A 20,135-nucleotide genomic window follows, 5' to 3' on the forward strand; every position below is an offset into this window, starting at 1 on the left:
CAACTTTTATATCACTCTGAAGCCTTGATCCAGCAAAGCGCTTACACACATACCTAAATTTAGACTGTAGATTCAGGGAGCCTGAGATCAGGAAGGGACCATCTGTAGGAGCTCTTCTGTAGCACACACCACTTAGCTTCCCCTCCTGACTTCTGAGTTGAGCCAAATACTTTAAAGTCCAGGAGCAGTTCCTTTGAAATGAATTTCAATTACCTGCCTGCTTTGAATCAAAAGCCTGCTACATGGTTTGTTGGACCAGGGCCTCTAGGAAACTAGAATCTGGTCTCTAACACTCCAAATCTATCTTACGCTTTCCAATAATGGTTTGAATAACAATTCTCTTATTTAAGATTTCCATGCATTAGCTAACAGGTTGGCTTGATAAAGAGTATCAGGACAGTGAACTGCCTGTAGCTGTCAGGTCTATCCTCTAAATGCAAATTGTGTGAAATTCTGCCTTTGAATGTTCATGTCTTTGTCCCTAGCTGAGAAGGAGGAGCAGATGTTTAGCTGCAGTTACATTTTGGTACTTCTCACATAATGCAGTCTGTGGCCCAAATTCAGGTCCTGGTTGAATTTGTAAGTGTTCTCCCTATTTGCATTGGCATCCAAAAAGCAGAACAGGGTAACAAACCTGAGTGCATACACCATACGGTTACATTTATGGGGAGGGAAGGAAAAAGCCACGAGCAAAGTACTTCTCAGCACCTTCAGAAAACTGAGATAGTGGCCCCAAACATACCATAATTTTGTGTGAGAAATGTGTCTGTTTCAAGCATTATTCTACCACTTTCTCTCAAGACCTCTATTCAGGATATATCTTGCATTCTATTTAAGTTCAAGGGATGAAAGCAGAACTTGAGCACCTGCTTAGCATCATTCAGGTTCTCACATATCCTTCTCAAAGATTTCTCTCCTGATGGACTCTCATGAGAACTGACCGAAAATATGGCAGGAGCTCTATCATCTGTACTGAGGCTTCAACCCCATGCTCTCTTCTTTTTCCCCTTCCCACCCCTCAGTGTCAAAAAAACAGGAAAGACAAGATTTGGAGATCAAGTCAAATGTCCAATTTATTTTTATAACTTGAAACTGGAACAAACGTTGTTTTGAACGAGCGTACAAATGAAATGGTAGACACATGCTGAACTCAACATTGTGACAATAAGGGGAAAAAAAGAGGCCAAAAATCTTGTACAGAGAATAAAAGGAACAATAAATATTTCACTAAGCCATATTGAAATGACCTCCAGCCATCTCAACATTTTATCCATAATAAAAAAAAAAAAGTGCTCTCGTTTTTTAAACAGAGCACAAATACCAAGCAATAATAAATAGTTCCAAACTTGTAGTAAAAGACAAAACCTCCAAGTAAACAACAAAAGCTCATACAATAAGTAATAGAAAAAGGTAATAAAAATATTTTGCCTTGCCGGTACAAATGCAAACAACTTAAATCAATGTTACTTTGCTTTGCAGTTCTAAAATACAAAGAGCACCATAAAAATGAGTTTACCTGTGATAAACAAAACCTTGGACTGTCTTTTACATAGGACTGGGATGAAATGCTGATTTTTTTAACCCTTTCCTTAAAAATTTCTATTCTTCTTTCCAAAACCAGGTTTCTGCACCTGTCCTGTTGCCAGGGAGTCAACTGGAGTTTTGTTCTGGACTTCAATGGCAGCAAGACTAGACACAATGAAAGTAATAAATTCAACCTTAAAAAAAATGTAAAACTAAAAGTGTGAAAAGAACTACGGCAGCATTCTAGCTATGTCCATGTTATATTGTGCTTATGGCCTAGTAAACTACGGCTCTTCTAAGCAAGAAGAAAAGGAGGGCCATTTCAGTATCACTACAGTCTGCAGAAACACAACCCTTGTGCTTTTGGGTGACTTATTGTTAGTTTCAGTGATCTAAGTCACAAAATTAGACAACTGCTGGTGTTAGCTATCCTGGATAATTAAAAACGACAGTGAGACTGAAACTCCTAAACAACTTACAATAAAATGAAAGGTGAAATTGTTTCTTAAATCAATGAATTATGGACTGAAAATGTGCAGTTAACTTCTGATCTTCGTTGCACTGATGCAAGTCCAAGAGATTCTTCTGAGTTCTGTCGCATGACTGGATTCATACAAAAGCCAGAGATCTGAATTTTCACCAAAAAATGAAAATGTGCCTTTAAGGGACCACAATCCAACCTCAATTATGCTGGAATAATCCAAGACTAAGAGTGATGAATAATTCCTGATTTATATCAGTTTAATTGAGATACAGAATTTGTCCAGAAGACTTAAGGGTGCGACATTCAAGCCAGGAGGGCGTATATCTATCTGGTAAGGTGGACCAAATTCTCCCTACTGTCACACCCATGCCTCTCCAATTGCTCCAGTGGTTCTGCTCTGATGAAAGCGGAATAATTTGGCATGGCAATATATTTTTTTTCTTGTTTTTTTTTTAAGTTTTACCGTCATTTTCTGCAAGAGCGGTGATAATTTTCTCCTCCCCTTCACTAAAGCATTAGTGCTTCTTCTGCCACGTCTTCCCCTCGACCCAAAAGGGAGAGAGTGTGAGAGAGAGAGAGAGAAAAATAACTGCAAAGAAGAGAGACATCAAAAGGTACAGGATTTCATCCCAGTCCCTCAAACATTCAGAAATTTATGGAATGTACAATTAGAAGTGAACAGCAGCAAAGCAGCTAATAACATGGACTGGCAAGACCTGTACACGGAGTCGATCCTGTTCTGACAGGGAAGAGGAGGGCTGTGCCTGGACTAATTTTACTTCAACCCGATTACAGCTGTACCAACAGCAGGCCATTTCACCATTTTATGTCAAAGTGATGCAGCAGCTCTCACTTTTTTGCTATAAAAGACTTTCTTCCAGAGGGCAGTGGCAGGGTGTGAGGAGCAATGAGTGGGGGTTGGCCAGGAGAGGGAAGATGTATTGGACATCTTCTTGTTTGGAAGGAGGGGAAGAAATCTCCTCTCTCTCTCTCAAATCTGTAGGGAAGCTGTGGGATGTCACCCCAGACACCTTTCCAGGAACGGAATTTCTTTTCACACAAATAGGCAATATCCATCCAGCCTGGTTCAACCATACCTGGTAAAGCCTTGATGCAAGGGGTCCAGGCAACTTTGAAGTTATTTAGAGCCCTGTGGGAACAGCACTTTTTTGTAGGCCATTTCTGACAAAAAAATATATATACAACTAAAATTATTTGTGGACAACAACAAGAAAAAAAAGTAAAATAAAAAAGCAATTATTTTGTTTTGTTTCTTTTACTCAAAGGTCGTCTAACAACCCCCTTTTTTCCTGTACAATAAGGACTTCACATACAAATTTTTTTTTATTTTTGCAATATTTTATCCTGCCAAATTAAAAAAATATATTATGGCAGCCTGTTTGTTTGTTTTTATTTTTATTTCCAAATTCACTAACAAAAAGGTACATTAAATCCCTTTAAAAGGACAAGCGTACAGTTAAAAAATTACAAGCTTCAGTAAAAATACAGCAAGTGCCTACATCATATGAATCAACCAATATCAATATCCATTCCAGAAGGGGAAAGGAAGGGGAGAAGGGGAGAAAAAAAGAGAAAAATAGGTACAGGTCAGAAACGTGATTTTTTTTTCTGCAAAGCAATAACAATATTAAGCACTTTTTTCTACATACTTTTTCTACATGGTGTAGCAATCACCTTTTAATCCCCGAATACAAGATTCTATACATTTTTGAAATAAAAATTCAACACCCAAGGCAGAAAAAAATTTACTAAAACTCAAGACTTTACAGTTACAGTGACAAGAACAAATTTATAGACCCACCATTTAAATTTTACTGCAACATTTTCAAGGAAAAAAGAAAATTTTTTTTTTCTTTCTGGTTTTGTAAAATGCCCAGGCATTCTCCATTATTACAAATACTGGTCCACTTTTACAGTAATCAAGAAATTTTAATATATATAATATATACTAAAACCCCGTCACCAAAAGAAAACAATATACACATGGCCATTATGGCATTTTTTTAATAACCTATTAAGCAAACTTTGAAAAAAAAAAAGATTGCTCAAACACACATACACACAATTTCTTTTTTTACCCTTGTATGTATTCAATACTGTAAACGTATTTTAAGACAGAGTGCACTAAATTTAACTTTTAAAAAAAAATTAGCCGTTGTTCCTGAATTGTTTTTTCTCATTCAATGATAGCAACTTGTAATTTGTGTCATTTGAGTTTTATTTCAGCAGTAAATCATTTCCATTCCATTTCCTAAGCAGCGTTGTCCTGAAAAAAAAAAAAGGCTGAGAATAATTCAGCTAATGTATGTCCGAAGTTGTGCTGGGTATACATCTTCATTTGATTGGGTCTTATGGCATTTTCATGTCCACTATCTTCAACCAGTAATTTTTTTTTTTTTTTAGTAAATGTGGCTCTTTTTTTTCCTAAAGAATGTACTTTTCTTGTTTTACTTTTTTTTTTTTAAAAGTCTTTCCATTTCACAAAAACATTTTGCATTTGTCTCAAGAGACTCAAATAGGAAGATCAGTTTTCAAGGCACTCACGTCAAATTGAATGGCAGTAGAAAAACTGTCCAATAAATTATTTTTATTTATTTTTTCTTTATAGTGCCAGTATTGTGAATGCCATGCTTAGCAACACTGACACTTAATCTCAGCTGTTCCTTTACAGTTTAACCCACCTTTGGGCCAAGTAGAATATGATGTAATTTCTTGTTGAGAAGCCATTTTTCTCTTAACCACAAACAAAAGATTTAAAGTGCGGGTCAACATAATTAAAATCTCTAACCATAATTGTCTACTGTTTGCTAATATTAGTTGAAAAAGGCTTTTAAAAATTTGGAATTTGAAAGTAGAGCAGGTGCATTTTTCTTTGCTTTAATTTTTCTCTGTCGTAATGCTTTTATCTGAATACAATTCTATTCTGTTCCTAATTAAGTTGGAAAAAAATCTTACCGACTTCAGTAGGAGCAGAATCTTGCCAAGACAGGTAAATCAACCAGAATTTATTTTTTTTCCTTCTTTATAATAACATCACTGTACAGCATCTAAGATAGTTCTAATATTTCTATTCGCAAACCAAATGCCCGAGTTGAGGCTTTTCACTGAGAAATTCACACTTTCCTATACTCTAGTAATCAACTACTGCAAATATGGACTAAAGTAGATGTCCTAAATTCAAATTTATGGTTTTGTGGTTTTAAAAGAAAAAAAAAAAAAAAGATGGCATTTGGCTCCTCTGAGGTTTGAAAATAATATTAAAATGCTCAAGATGTACTTTTATTGTCTCTGGGAAGAGTCACAGGAGGGGAAGAGGGAGGGAAAAACACTCCAGAAAGTGACAAACTGGCATCATTATGTTGCCATAGCTTTTAACAAGAAGAAACTATCTTATAGTAATGCACAATTAAGAATGTTTCTGGGTTTTGAGTGTAGCAGCCTTCTGCATCTATGTCTTTTTTGTTGCCATAACTTTAGTGCTGAAATCCATCTAGAAAAGGCCTCTATCTTCAGCGACATTGTCAGTGCTACGTATTTGATCCAATTTCAAATGAAAGTGCTAATTTTAAAGATTGTTATCCGCTGTACAATTTTGTTTTCCCTAATCTTCAAGGGTATTTAAGAAGAGGAAAGGAAGGAAGGAAGGAAAGAAGGAAGGAAGGAAGGAAGGAAGGAAGGAAGGAAGGAAGGAAGGAAGGAAGGAAGGAAGGAAGGAAGGAAGGAAAAGAAAGAGAGAGAGAAAGAGAGAAAGAGAGAAAGAGAGAAAGAGAGAAAGAGAGAAAGAGAGAAAGAAAGAAAGAAAGAAAGAAAGAAAGAAAGAAAGAAAGAAAGAAAGAAAGAAAGAAAGAAAAGGAAACAAGGAAAGAAAGAAAGGGAAAAAAGAAAAAAGAGAGATTTCAGTTCAAATGCTGGCTTCCTCACAAGAAATTACACACACTTAGCTTAAATTTCAACAAAGCAGCGGCCCAAAAATTATAATTTTAAAAGATATGTTTCTCTCCTACAATGCAAGTAATCTCAGGCTACGACTGGGTAAAATTAAAAAGGGATACCCAACAAAATTTTAAAAGAAATTTAAACAGAAAGAATAAAAAAAGTACCTGCACATGCCAAAAAATTACAAAAACCCAATAAATACAGAAATTATTGCACAGTTAAAAGGCTCCACAATTTTTACTGCCTTAATCAACCCTCGGGTTTAATAGAACTTTGTAGACACAGGTTATATTTAAGTGCCAAAGTCTGGCACCTTACCATAGTTATGCTAAGTTATGTTTATGGAGGCAAGTTAGGTCATCTTTTCTCAGTTGGCAATAGTTAAACTGTACAAATAAAATGTTACCTAGACCCCTGAAATTTAACCTAGCGGAGGTGGGGATGGGGGGGGGATGGGGCGGGGGGGGGGGGCCTTAGCTTCTTTCTGCCTGCTCAATTTTGACGTCATTTGTCAGCAAATGTTCTCCATGCCACTTTTTCATGTGTTTCTCCAGGGTGCTGTAAACACTGAAGGGCATCTGGCAAATGTCGCAGCGGTAGACCTCCTTCCCTATCTGGCCATGCGTTTTCATATGGCGCGTCAGCTTACTGCTCTGGGCACATGCATAGTTGCAGAGCTCGCATTTGTAAGGCCGCTCTCCAGTGTGGCTCCGACGGTGTACCGTCAAATTGCTGCAGTTCTTAAAGACCTTGCCACAGTACTCACATGTATCGCTCCTGCGTCCTTCCTTCGAACTGGGTCGCCCGGGGCCAGGTCCGCTGATGTGGGGGGTGCTGCCTCCGCTGGCCGTGCCGCTGCGCCCTGAGAGCCCCCCGTCAAGCATGTCCCCCGGCGGAGTGGAGAAACGCAGGCTCCCGTTCTCCGACGAGTGCTCGGAAGAGGTCGCGAAGGGGGATTGTCGGGAGTCTGTGAATCCGAGGAACGGATCCTTCATGAAGTGCCGCGATGCTGCATACCCTACCAGCCACTGGGAGTAAACGTTTTCGGAAGGTATTATCGTTGCTGGTGGCAAGTCCAAATCTTTCTCTACCTTTATTCTTTTAGAGGAATTGTTTAAACTGGGGCTCGTGATAGGTGTTGGCTTGCGGGGGAACAAGTTTGGGAAGGGTTCACCCGGGCCAAAGTTTCTTCCATTGACCGTACCTTCCTCAGTGCGGTCCAGCTCTCCTACCACTGAGTCTTCGTCGCCCGGATCTCTCTGACAGAGGTCTCGAGGACACAAGTCTCGCTGGTCAGAGGACCTTTTCATGAAGCTACTCCTCTTCTGTTTCTCAGCTAACATGTCGTTATATTGCTGAATGGCACCTAGACTTACATTCTCAATGACTTTTCCCAGGACAAGGGATTTCTCATCTGGCAGCGACTTGGAGCCGTTTTCTCGGTTACGACTCAGCTCTGAGTCCATACTAAAGCTCGATTCTGGCCGGCTCTCGTTTTCAAGCTCTTCTTCCTCCTCCTCCTCTTCTTCCTCTTCTTCGTTGTCATGGCCCAGGGAAGGATCACTCTCATTCCTGAAATCTGCCTCACTGGATTTCAGTCCCTCTCCAGTGAGCTCACTTGTGCCTGGCTCAGGGGAACTAGTGGTGGACAGTCCATCATCTGACCTGCCCGTCATGGAGCCAGCTTTATGCATATGCGTTTTCATGTGGCGTTTTAGCTTGCTGGCCTGGGAGCAAGCATGGTCACAGAGCTGACACTTGTAGGGTTTTTCTCCTGTGTGACTGCGACGGTGCACGATAAGGTTACTCTGGAACTTGAATGTTTTCCCACAAAATTCACAGGACTTGCTCTTGGCCTGAGGCTGGGGAGGCGTAGTGCTGCTGGGGGGCATGGGGGGCAGTGGCGGGGTGCTCAAAAAAGGTGATTTAGGACTCGGCTGGAAAGGATTCAACAGACGATGCATAGGGTTGGTGCGACTGGGTGAGACTGGCGGAGGGGTGGAACTGTTTCCTGCCAGCTCTCGAAGCCTTCTGGAGAAATCCATCGCTGGGGACTCAATTGCCATGGGGTTTAAACGCATAACTCTGTCAAAGGCACTGGGATGCTGGGCAACTAACCCCATTTCTTCGGCACTAAGGCGATGTGGATCCAGATGATGACGAGGCGGTGGGCTGAACAGCGGAGGCGTGTTTGGGAGCCGACCCTCACCAAAGCCAGGGTGTTCACGCAAGATGGGTCCTGTCATGCGCAAAAGGTTGAAGGGGTTGTTGTCTCCAAGAAAATTCATCAGCGGGGACTGTGCAACAGTCTCCGGTCCCAGAGGAGGAGGGATGGTGATGCGTGGAGTAAGGGAACTGTTTGAAGGGCTTGTTTCCAGGTAGATGCGGAATCCATGTGTGTTCTGGGCATGCTGAAGCAAGAACCAAGCGCTATTAAAAGGCTGCTTGCATGTTGTGCAAATATAGCTTGAAGGCTCATCTTTACCTATAAAAGAAAAAACAGAAAGAACACTTAAAAAATAATAGAGTGGAGAACATTTAAATACAGTTGGCATTCACTTTATTTTGCTAACACACTTCCTCCTTGGCATTTCTGAAAGAAGGATTTAATTGCAATGTATTGACTGATATAAATTGTTGAACAGCACATTTACTCACCGCACTTATTCACTTAACATGTATGACAAATATCACACATACGCATTTGTCCTATATACGTTTACATCCTCTAATTTGCAAATAAAACCTTCTTTTATGACGTATAAGGATCCAAATCCTTTCATGTGTTTATTCCACAAAAAGGAATTTGTTTCAAGGGATTTATGACTACAGACAAAAACCAAGAAAAATGCGGTGCGGTAGGATTTACAAGGCACCTGTAAGGACCTTCAGTGTCATTTTCACTCTCTCATTTTTTATACTTCATGCAGCAGTCCCCTGAGATCTTGCTGAATTTAATTTATACATGCTTAAGTCATGCCAACACTTCCATTTTTAAAATATTATGTAGCTATTTAGCCACAAAAGTCCTATTCAAGACAACAGGAGCTTGGAAAACATACCCTTGCATAAACCACTTTGACGTTCGTTTTGCCAAAACACCAAGAAGCCACTCAAATGAAACATCCGGTAATCAAAGCCGACAGCACAGTTGCAATTAACAGTAACAAATGTCGGGCCATGCTTGAACCAGGTCCCAAGAATTTCTGAGCCTGAGCCTGCCCTCCAATGCAGAAATGCTCACCAGAGCCAAAAACACTGTTTTGTTTGCTTTTCTAGCCTCTTGGAACAACTGCATAAAGGTGGAAAGCATTCCTTTAACCTTGATTCAGCTTTACATAAAGGACAGGTGTGGACAAGTCTGCATCACAGTCATAATTTTGCTAGCTAGAAAATTCCGGTCCTGGGCACAATGTAAACTATGTGGTATCTGCAAAAAGCACTTCCCCCCCTTGCCCCCCTCCTTTTTTCAATGCCTCTGCAAGGGTCTGATAAATTCATAAATATGTGTCAACTTGAAAATCATGATCCAGGATTTGTTTTGTTGTTTGCTTTTAAATGAGTGGGAGGTTTCCTGAAAAAACACTGACCATTTTGGAAAATCAAAAATTAATTTCTTGCTTGCTTGTTTGTTTATGATAGTACATGTCTTGTCTAGCAATGGCCCCACTGAACCTAAAGGCACTAAACTTCCTGAAAGCTCAGTACTTGAACCAAGCTTCCTTTCTGACCCATGATGGAACCAGGACCCAAGCAATGCCTGATTCAGCCCCTCCACAGGAGCTCAAATCCAAAGCTGAACTAACAGAGCCTTTCTAGACAGGGGACTGCCATTCCCAAAAGCCTGTTGCATGAGCTTGAAAATTAACGTGTTTATAAAGTGAACAGAACCATTTTATTGAAACTACCTTATAAAGAGGAATGGCTCATAGCAGACCAAAAAAAAAAAAAAAAAAAAAAAAAAAGAAAAAACAAAAACCAAACATTTAAACAAGAGAAGCTGATTGAATTCCCCTCTTCTGGCTGTTGCAGGAATGACTGCTGCTAACAAAACCTACAAAACCTTAGACAAGGAGGCTAGAAGATTATCTGCCTACCTATCAGCCTGTCAGTTTGTTTAATCTTATCAACCAATATGCATCCATAACAGCATAAAGGAAAAAGCATGTATCAGATTGAGACATATTTACAAAGGTAGGTGATAAATGTGGTGCAAATCTTCATGCACTTATTGATTTAGTAGGGCTGTTGCTGTGGATAGCAGCTTCAAATCCTATTTTCACTGAAGCTTTCTCTTCACAGCCAATAAAAAATGTACACAATACAGTATACATTTCTCCCTGGCTGATGTGGCCCCCATGCCCTGGCCCCACACTCTGTGTCTGCATGGGCCAGACACAGTTGCTTTGATTAATTTCTAACAATCACTATTGGAAAAAAAACCCCCAAGTTTTGGAACTTCCCTTGGCTTGGAAAAAAGTGCCCGTAACTGCTATTGACATTAATGAAAGCCACATACAAACATGGAAAGGAACTGATATATTATCCCTTAAAAATCTACTCTGCACTGAGGCAGTTAGGAAGTTTTATGTCAGCTTTGCAGCCAAAGCAACAGTAAATGCTCCCATTATTACTTCAAATATTTAAATTTCTGTTTCTTACAGAAATATTATGAAAATGTCTAGACCTTTAACTTTTCTTGCACAGCAACATGTGTAGTATAAGAAGTGACAGAAATCACTGAAGCAGACTAAAGTATATAACATACTCTGTCAAAAGCTTTTTTAAACAATATGTTTTACCTCAGCTCACCCTAGAATAGATTTTAATAAAGCCCCTTACGAAGTGTGATCTAATAGCAAATGAAGTGCAGCATCTTACAAGGTCATATATCTTCAAATTAAAGAGTGCTCTGCACCCTTCACCTTCACTTTATCCACTCTAATTAATCGATTTATTACCCACAGCTGTTCAATTCTTTCATTTTTAAAGTCACAGCATGCACTCCTTTTTTGTTGTGGGTTTTTTTTCTTTAAAAAAATAAAGTGACTGAGTGTGTATGTGCATGCTTTCTCTTTGCTTAGCTCAAGAACTGACAGGAGGAAGAAAGCAGCTGTGTATTAGGCAACAACAACAGCAACATGTTTACTTCAGAAAAGGCACATACGTAAGAAGGAAAATTCCTGAGCAGGCTGAGGATCAAGGCCAACCTAAAACTGAAATGGCTGATTAAAAAAATTACCCTCAAAATGGCAGCTGGCTGGATGCTTGCTATTACATGTTACATGGAACTAAGATATTTTGGTTTGTTTTGCTGTCTAAAACTTCACCTCCATGAAATTCAAGAGGGGAAAGTAAGTCTCCACCTTTTTAGTTTTCTTTCAAAAAGACAAAATTAGTGCCACTAGTGATCTAAGATCTATATGCTAGCAGCCATAGGTCTTCTCTCCCTTGTTTGTTTTGTTTAGCTTTCATGTTCCTCAGGGCTCCTCTTCAGGAGACCTCAGCACAACAGCAAAATTGACTGTAAGCTACCTGGCTACTAATCTCTGAATGATTCATGAATGTTCATATATGCATACCTATATGTATATATATTTTTTTCACAACCCTCAACGACTCTCCCCAGACTCTCTCTTTAAAAAAATAGAAAAGAAAAAGTTAATTACCATATTATCACTTCATGGTTATCTTGCCTAAAAGTTGCCCTGAGCAGTGTAGATGCTCACTTTTAAGAACAGAACAATGTCAAAAAGTCTTTGAAGATACACTCCGAATATTTTTATGTTCAAAAACTTGCTAAATATTTTAAACATGCCCAGAAACAGCCATGTATTGCTCAAGAATGAGCCTTAGATTTAATAAGGCACCTACACTATAAAAGTCTTTGTTATAAGGCTATTTTTGATATATAGCTATCTTAATCCCTTGCCACCTGCACTGAAGTCTGTCTAAATACCCACTTTATGACAACTACCTATATAGTCTTTGCCATATGCAGTCTTTATCACTTTAGCATGTGCTTCACTTTGAGCATGTGAGTAATCAACATCAGTGAAACTTAAGCATGGGCTGAAGTGCTCTGTTGGATAGTGATGAAATTATTCATGTGCTTAGAGTCAAACACCAGCCAAGACTTCATTAATACTGTTCGATGAATTGCACATGGTTTCAATCCTACAGTCTGTAACTAGGCTTGAATTTCAGGGCTGAGAGCTGAAGTATAATTTATTTTTACAGTAGTTTGTAGATGTGGTGTCTGTACAGAGATGAACATCCAGGTCGCAGCTCCTGAGCAATCAATTGTAGCTTCCAGATTACAGTAAAGCCAAACAAATACTGCCAGTTTAGACATGACAGAGGTTTGTAGGGCTGAATCCTACTAAGACCTTCTGAAATGGTATTTCAGGTATTCAGAAATACCATTTAAAGACTAGGAGGGATTGTGAAATTAAAGAATGAGAGGACTGGGATAAACCCTAAGGTTTGACCTCATCCAATTCCTTACCCAAAGGATAATAGAGTCCTAGAAAGGTTGGCATTGGAAGAGACCTCAAAGTTCATCCAGTTCCAGCCCTTCTGTCATGGGTAGGGACACCTTTCACTAGACCAGGTTGCTCAGACTTCCATCCAGCCTAGCCTTGAACACTTCCAGGGATGAGACATTTGGAATTTCTTTGGGTAACCTGTTTCTGTGCCTCGCCAACCTCATAGAAAAGAATTTTTTCCTAATATCTGATCTAAACCTACTTTCTTTTAGTTCCCTCTTCGTCCTGTCACCACATGTCCATATCTATGAATCTATTCGTACCTGTGCCAGCTGCTCCAATATCCTGCTTCAAAGGCCACCAAATGGAGAGTCTACAATCTTTTTAAAGTCTACCTCATTTCTTCTCTCCTTTACCATCATTAAGATTCCCCAAGTGTCTAATCTAAATCTTTCTTCCTGCAACTTAAGATCTTAATATATTGTCCTACCCAGATGTACATGCAAAACGCAGCAAACAAGTTAGTCTGCATCTCACAGTTATCATCCAACCCAAGGATTTGCAGCTGAACCACTTTGTGTCTTTTAGCACCCCCGTCTCCCAATTTGATTTGGAAATGTTAAGGGAAAATTCACTTTGTATTGGAGTAGTCAGTGGCCATGTTAACTATTTTCAGTATGAAAAAGAAAGATATCTTTCCAATTCAAATTGCTGAGTTCAACTCCCAACAATTAGATCTTGCTGTATTTTTACCTGGGAGATTAAAAGTTTCTCTAGTATCTTCTCCGAAAGCAGGTCATTATAAACTTTGAACTTACTGAACTCTGTTGCCTTTTCTGCATATTATGAAAAAAAATGGTCTTTTCCAGAAATATTAAAATGTGTTCCCTTGATTAGTGCATGACAGAATATATTCATTCAAAATGTCAATGCTATAATGAGCCTTTTTCTCTTTCATGCACAGCTCTAAACAAGGCTGAATTCAGACCCTGCCTCCCAAATTCTTCCCTTACAGGAGACAATGAGAAAACACAGGTCAGAACAAGGCTAGACTGGGTCTGTAGACATCTACCCCACTGCACCAGTCAGCCTAAACTCCTGACTTATCTGTCCCCTGCAGACTGACTTGTATCGTTTAGTGATATGCAGATCTTCCTTGCCCAGTTGGTACATAACTTTATATGTACCCTGAATGCTGAGCGCCTTTACCCTGGAGATAAAAATTTCCCTCAAAATATCCTCAGTTATTCTGGATGCCATCAAACAATAATCAGTGTGAGATAAGAACTGTTGAGAATTCATTATTTTCTGCTGAGCTACAGTGACATCCAGTGCCTTATGAATCCTCCCCTCAGCATGCCTGAATAATTCCATTAGCGGTAACAGGGAATGAACTCCCCCTCATTTTAATCACCCACCCATAACCTCTGCCAGGACTGCAGTGAGGACCTGCAGTCAGGTCCTTATAACCCCTGCCATTCCTCACCTCTAGCAGTACTTTCCAGATAATGTTTCTGGTTCCATTTTACACAGTAACAACAGCAGCAATAAAAAACCTTAAGGAATTTTAATGTTGGTTTACTGCACCTTTAGAAGTTCAGGAAAAGTAGAAACTTGCAAGCTTTAAAGAAAGGACACCTTTTATTGTAGCACTCTGGAACAGACATGTATCAGGTTCCTACAATCTTTCCTCCAATATTAGTCTCTTCTCCACCACCTGATTTTTAATGAACATTTAAATAATTACTCCTTGTTATTATGATGGTTACTCTAATAATACTAGTAAAGGTAGCATGGATGCTCCATAAAAAACACACCTTTAATTGAATTATTATTAAATTAAAATGCCATAATTGAGAACACAATTTTAACAAGTCTCCTTATAAGACTAGCTGACATTAAAAAGAAGGGCATTAAATACTGGAAATATTTAGTGTTGCATGGTGAAAAAAATATATCACCATAAGTGGTTTGACAGATCACCCAGACAAGGGCCAAATGCTTGTCAGGTGTCTGCAGTGTTGATCTGCTATGTGACTTATATCAGTCCATGCTTAGTGCTTGATTGGGTCTACAAAAATATCTCTAATATGTTGAGTATAGTATTCAGTATTCAATATTTATGCTGAAGGGGTTTTATAAGCCATATTATAAATTTTCTAAGTTAGCAAGAACTTTTACTCACCTATGTTTATAATAGAATAAACATTATCTGAGCAGACACAATATTGAGAGTTTTACCTTCCCTTCCTGCATTCACTGAGCTGTTTGGAAATGCTGCTACCTCCATTTCAGAAGGACTGACAGTCTCAATAAAAATTAAGACAGAAATGTAAAGTAGGGTCCAAGTCTGGGTGTCAATCACCCCTGCCAGTCCAATGCCAGTCACTAGCTTTAAACAACAGACACAAAGGCCCCATATCTCTTTCCACCTCTCTTAATATTAATTCTCTTTTGATGTCAGCAAGAACTGAAGATGAAAAACAAGCACAACTCCATACCCAGAGTTAACACGGTTCATCCATCCCTATACTGCCTCATCTAAAGGGCTCAAGAGAGTCTTGCAGCACATCCTGCTGAGGGTTACGGGGACTATCACCAACAGTTCATAAAGTTAGTGTCAGTTGGAAGCTAAAGTTGGTATTTTATGACTTAACAAGTCGCCTGCAGTCTCACAACCCACGCACCTCCAATTCTACGCTCAGATAAACAGCCCTGGTCTCCTGTAAATCTCAGCCAACCTGAAGTGCATCTCAGTCAGGAAGAGTAGATGAAGGTTTAGGTGTAAAAGCCCAAGCATGAGGGGCCACAGGGCCTGTCATCATCTGGAAATGGGGAATCTCAGGATGAGGCCAGTAAAAGGAAAGAATGTGACAAGGAAACAAAAATGAAATGTTTTTAAGAGGTAGATGGAAAATCAGGGGTGTCTGAAGAAAGAAGTAATCCTGAGGTGTTACTTCTCGGTTCCAGAATCCTATTTCCTCCCATACAAGGCCCTGTTCTCTTTTCCTACCTTGCCTCTTGATAGCCTATCTCCTCCAGTGCCATCTTCAACAGAAGAAAAATCACGACTTCGTGCAATATTCTTCTCCCACACACTGCCTGTAAGTTTTACAGCTTTCCCCATCCACTTTCTACCTTGACTAGTGAGACTGCAAGCTCTCAACAGAGATTATGCAAGAAGCTTTATGCCAAGAGAACCTACACACCCCACAAGACCCTATCATTCACTGTATTGATTTTGATTAGTGATGTGAATACTCTTGAGAGAATTTTCTCTCTTTTGGAAAATATCTACAGTAGTACTGGTTGACACAAATATTGAAAAATATTAATATTACACTACTGTTAGCAATGTGCTAGTAATTCTTCCTGTGCTAAAGCCAACTGTCAAACTCTAGTTTTGGTGGATTAAGTGCTGCCCCACTTTTTCAAAACTATTCTATTTTCTGAAGCTATTACAGCAGTGGTTTTTTGCTATTAGGCAGAACTGCAAATAATCTGTTTGTCACTCTTGTAATAATAAATATCTATTTTGCCAATTTAACTATTTTATTAAATTAGGGGAAAACCAAATGAATGAATTACCAATACAGAGCTGAGAAGTCAGACTGTCATGCCATCTACAGCCTACCTTTCAGAACTCCAAGAACAAAGAGCATGACTCCTTGTAAGTCTTAGCAATATCAAGCTGATACACCTTGCCAAACTCTGATTTGAATTATCCTGCTATGAATTCAAAGTAGCTGTGATGATCACCAATGCAGACTTTTTCAAATTTTTCCAGAAAAACCATACCAGGTTGCCACTAACAACGATCTTAACTAGACTTACATAAATATACCAAGTTGCAATTCATTTGCTTTTTTTCATTGAACTTTCCCCAGAAACATAATATATGTCCTCTCTGGCATTTATACTTATAAAAAAGGAGGAGGCTGCAGGCAGACTACAGCCATGCATAACACAAACAGATGCTTCCTGCTTCTTAATGGACATGGGCGACCTTTGGCTGAAGCAGCTTGCGTTCAATGGTCCCATTTTCTGTGAGACTTAATCATACCTCAGATCTGTACTGCCAGATTCACATAAATGAACCAAATGCACAGCTCAGTTTAATTTCTAGTGCGTTACAAAATGGTAATATTATATTTTTAGGTATAAAATGTCAATAGGCATTTTGGGCGACTTCCTTCTGGATGTCCAATTTCTCATTCCTTAAAAGAGCTTCTGGCTTACTGGAAGTTAATGTTCAGCCTACAGAAGTATGAGAAATGCTTTTACTTAGTGAAGAAAAGGAAAGAAAAATGGGTTGCAGAAGTTGGAACTTGTGACACGGGGATTTTTACCCAGAAGCACTATTTAAATGGAAGATAAAAAACATGTTTGTCATCTCTGAACACCTTCTCCTAATTGGTGTTAAATCTAAAATGCAAAGGCAATTTATAAAGCAGAGGAAGGGAGAAGCGTGAAAAGTAAGGAGCAAACAGGAAAATCAATATTAAAAGATCAATAGTGAATGAGTTAACTTTTAAATTAGCCCTTTGTGATACAACAGTTTCAACTAACTCCACCTTTAGCATCTAAACAGCTTTGTGTCTTTTAGATAGTTTCTTTGAACCTAAAACATCAACTAGCAGACTGAACAGATATTTTACAAACCTGCAGCATAAAATAGTGAAAACTATCAGCTAAAATGGGGACAATGATACAGGGGCACCGTACCCACTCATGAGATTAAAAGACCACAGGACTACCCATGGCTGGTGGTTTAAATATAGGATCCCATTTACAGCACTCATGAAAAACCCTTGTACTGCTCAAGGACACTTTTAGGCCTTTTCTTTGCATAAGGTATTCAAATGCATTTGAAATAATGTCAGTCTTTTCTACAACATATGAAATATGCCAGCAGCTTCCCTTTAAATCGGTTTCCTGTAAGCAGTTTTGTTTGAAAACTGGCAAGTGCTGGGATTTTTTTTTCCCACAGACTTCTAAGGTGCCATTTTCTCATCTTACAGTCAAGAATTCTCAGTAATCTGAATAGGAACTAAATGGAGGGTACATGAAGGAAATTGTCCATGTCATATAATGGAAAAACAAAGAGTAAATTAGAAAACAATAAAAAAAGCCAAAGGGTGAAAACAAATTTTCCTGGGATTTTTTTCCCCAGGAGTACTTCTGTCTGTTTTACTACAACTATTTCTTCAGGATATTAGGTGTCTATTCATAGTTGCTAAATAAAATAGCATTTTTGTTTTAATTCATTGCTTCTTTAACAAATGCTAACTCCCATCTCTGCTTCTTTAAATCCACAAAATCTCCACATTCAAGCCTAAGAAGTATTGTAAAGGCTGTAAATCTTGTTTTAATGGAATGTACATTTAGCTATGAGGAGATAATTGACGTTATGGAGGGCCTAGATGCTGAATTATATAGGTTATCTAATACAAAGGGGACTCATTACAGAAGCACTACAAACAAGTAGTAATATATGTATATTGTTCTGAGTGGCGTTATAGCAAAAGTGTTCAGGTCTGCAGGGATTTATAAAACACAAGAAAACAGCAGACATGCACTTGTAAATTTGTCTCATTTGTCTCTGAAGTTAAAGGTTATTCCCTTGATCTGAATTTGTAATAAAAACATGCTAGACTAAGGTTTGTAGAGAATGTTTGAATATGTAAATTGTGTATAATGATAGGCAATTATAGGGTAAAAACTGGACCTTATGAATGTTAGAGAATTGCATGGAGCATCAAAGTATTTTCCTTCAGATGAAATATTTATCTTTTATGCATGTTATAAGCACTTTTTCAAAGGTATTCAGCAACCTATTTGAGCAGAGAGTTGACAAAAATCAAACCATTACAGCCGGCTAAGACTGTGGGCTTATGCACAGGAGAAGCCACAGCTTTTTACAGAATATACATAATAAATCTCTTGAACTAATGGTTCTGGAGATGGATCCTCAAGGACAAGTTCCACTGATTTTCACTCCCTTAGATGAAAGCTGGTCAGATGTTCCTGGATTTTTTTTTTAAAAAGATATGGGGGTGGAAGTGAAGGGAGGGAGACTGCAGAGAATAACTAGGTAAGAATGTGAATTTTCTTAGGCTGATTCAGTGAAGCTCCATTTTCCCTCCAGTTTGTTGGCTGCTGTTTCCAGGGAATAATAATAATAATAATAATAACTTTAAAAAAAAAAAGGATGCTCCATCAAGATAGAAAGGAGTAAAGCCAGGAGATGATACTATAGTTTATGCTACTGAAGATAAGGTTTTCTCCTTCTCTGAGCACGACAGTCTGTTCAGGTTAACCAACTGCAGTGTTAGAATAACTCCAGCCGACTTGTCACAGAGTACAAAAGTCATCAGCAACTGAATGTTCTTTTCTGCACCGCAATTAAGACGAATCAATACGACGTGCCACAAATGGTATTTTACTCTCAATAAGAACTCGGGCTGAGTTTATTCAGAATATTTTAGCGCTTCCCCAGGGGATTTTGGTCCGACGCAGATGGCAAATAAAGTACTCAGCCTAGGGCTAGAGCACATTATGCTAATTCTAATGTCAGATGTACTTTAATATACAGCTCTATTTAATCACCCCATTATTTCACATTTCCATATGAAAAACCTGCGGCACTTCTGCAGAGCTTTCACTCTGCGACAATGCCAGCTTCCTTCAACTAGCTCACTGTGAAAGAGAAAAGAAGACTGGTCATTCTCGCCAGTCAAAATGTTACAGTTTCAAAGTTTCAGTATTCCTGAATTTAAAGTGGGTCTTCCAGTGCAATTAGCAAATCGCTCGGCTAGAATGCTGATATGTACAAAATGCTAAGGAGGTGTGATTGAAAAAAAAAAAAAAAATAAAAGCCCTCCCTCTCCAGCTCATCTGCTCACGCATGCAGACATAGGCAGGCACGTACCTCAAACCCGCTTGCAGAACAGTAATAATAAAAATAATGAAAATATTTTCATAGTGCAATTCAACCAATATTCTCAACACTTGTCACTAAAACGTTGCTATTCCCGGCTGTGTGGCTTCCGTTACTTAGAAGAACAGACATGGCTGGCACAGCTGCCAACCTACAGATGTCTCTGAATAAAACCTTCCTTGTGTATCAATAATTTTTGCCTGCAACAAACTACACCTCTAATTAGGTTTTAGAAGCCACACACCTTCAATAAGGGCCACCACCCAAATTATCTGCAAATTTACCTTGATGCCCCTTCTCTGGTGACCACAGAATTTCAACCTTGAATATAAAATGATTTAAAACTGGATTTACATTGAAAGGAATGAAGGAAAACATTTTGCTGTGGAGCAGTTTTTCAAGCCATGTAGGCTCTCAATGTGCAGACAGGGAAAGCAGAAGCAGTCCTTGGAGCACCTCTTCAGCATCCAAGCTTTCCCTTCTAAATAATTATGTGAAGGATCCTTAATTCAGCATGCATGCACAACCACCAGTGAAATGAGTTGCATGGTCTCAACAAAATCTTCCCTCTGTCTGGCATAGGGGCTGCATGACAACCAGTACTGCTCCTCAGCGAGAGCCAGGTCAGGCCTAGGTTATACAGAGCTGTTATTAGAAGAATGTATGAAGCTTAAGTCGATAATGTTTTAATAATTTTGTTAAAACTAAAACATAATTCACGGGGGGAAAAAAATGTATTTAT

At 38.9% G+C, this 20,135-nt stretch overlaps 1 protein-coding gene across 6 annotated transcripts in view; it reads right to left on the reverse strand.

The window, feature by feature from the left end:
* Nucleotides 1-6,410: 6,410 nt before the first annotated feature.
* BCL11B (BCL11 transcription factor B) overlaps nucleotides 6,411-20,135 on the reverse strand; it is a 92,182-nt gene continuing 78,457 nt past the window's right edge. For all 6 annotated transcript variants that reach the window (XM_059850286.1, XM_059850287.1, XM_059850289.1 and 3 more), the window contains one exon: nucleotides 6,411-8,450. In XM_059850286.1, coding sequence (XP_059706269.1) covers nucleotides 6,439-8,450 — 2,012 coding nt within the window. In that variant the 3' untranslated portion in view covers nucleotides 6,411-6,438. The remainder of the gene's footprint in view (nucleotides 8,451-20,135) is intronic.

Source organism: Haemorhous mexicanus, chromosome 6, assembly GCF_027477595.1.
Source record: "Haemorhous mexicanus isolate bHaeMex1 chromosome 6, bHaeMex1.pri, whole genome shotgun sequence".
Lineage (NCBI taxonomy): Eukaryota > Metazoa > Chordata > Aves > Passeriformes > Fringillidae > Haemorhous > Haemorhous mexicanus.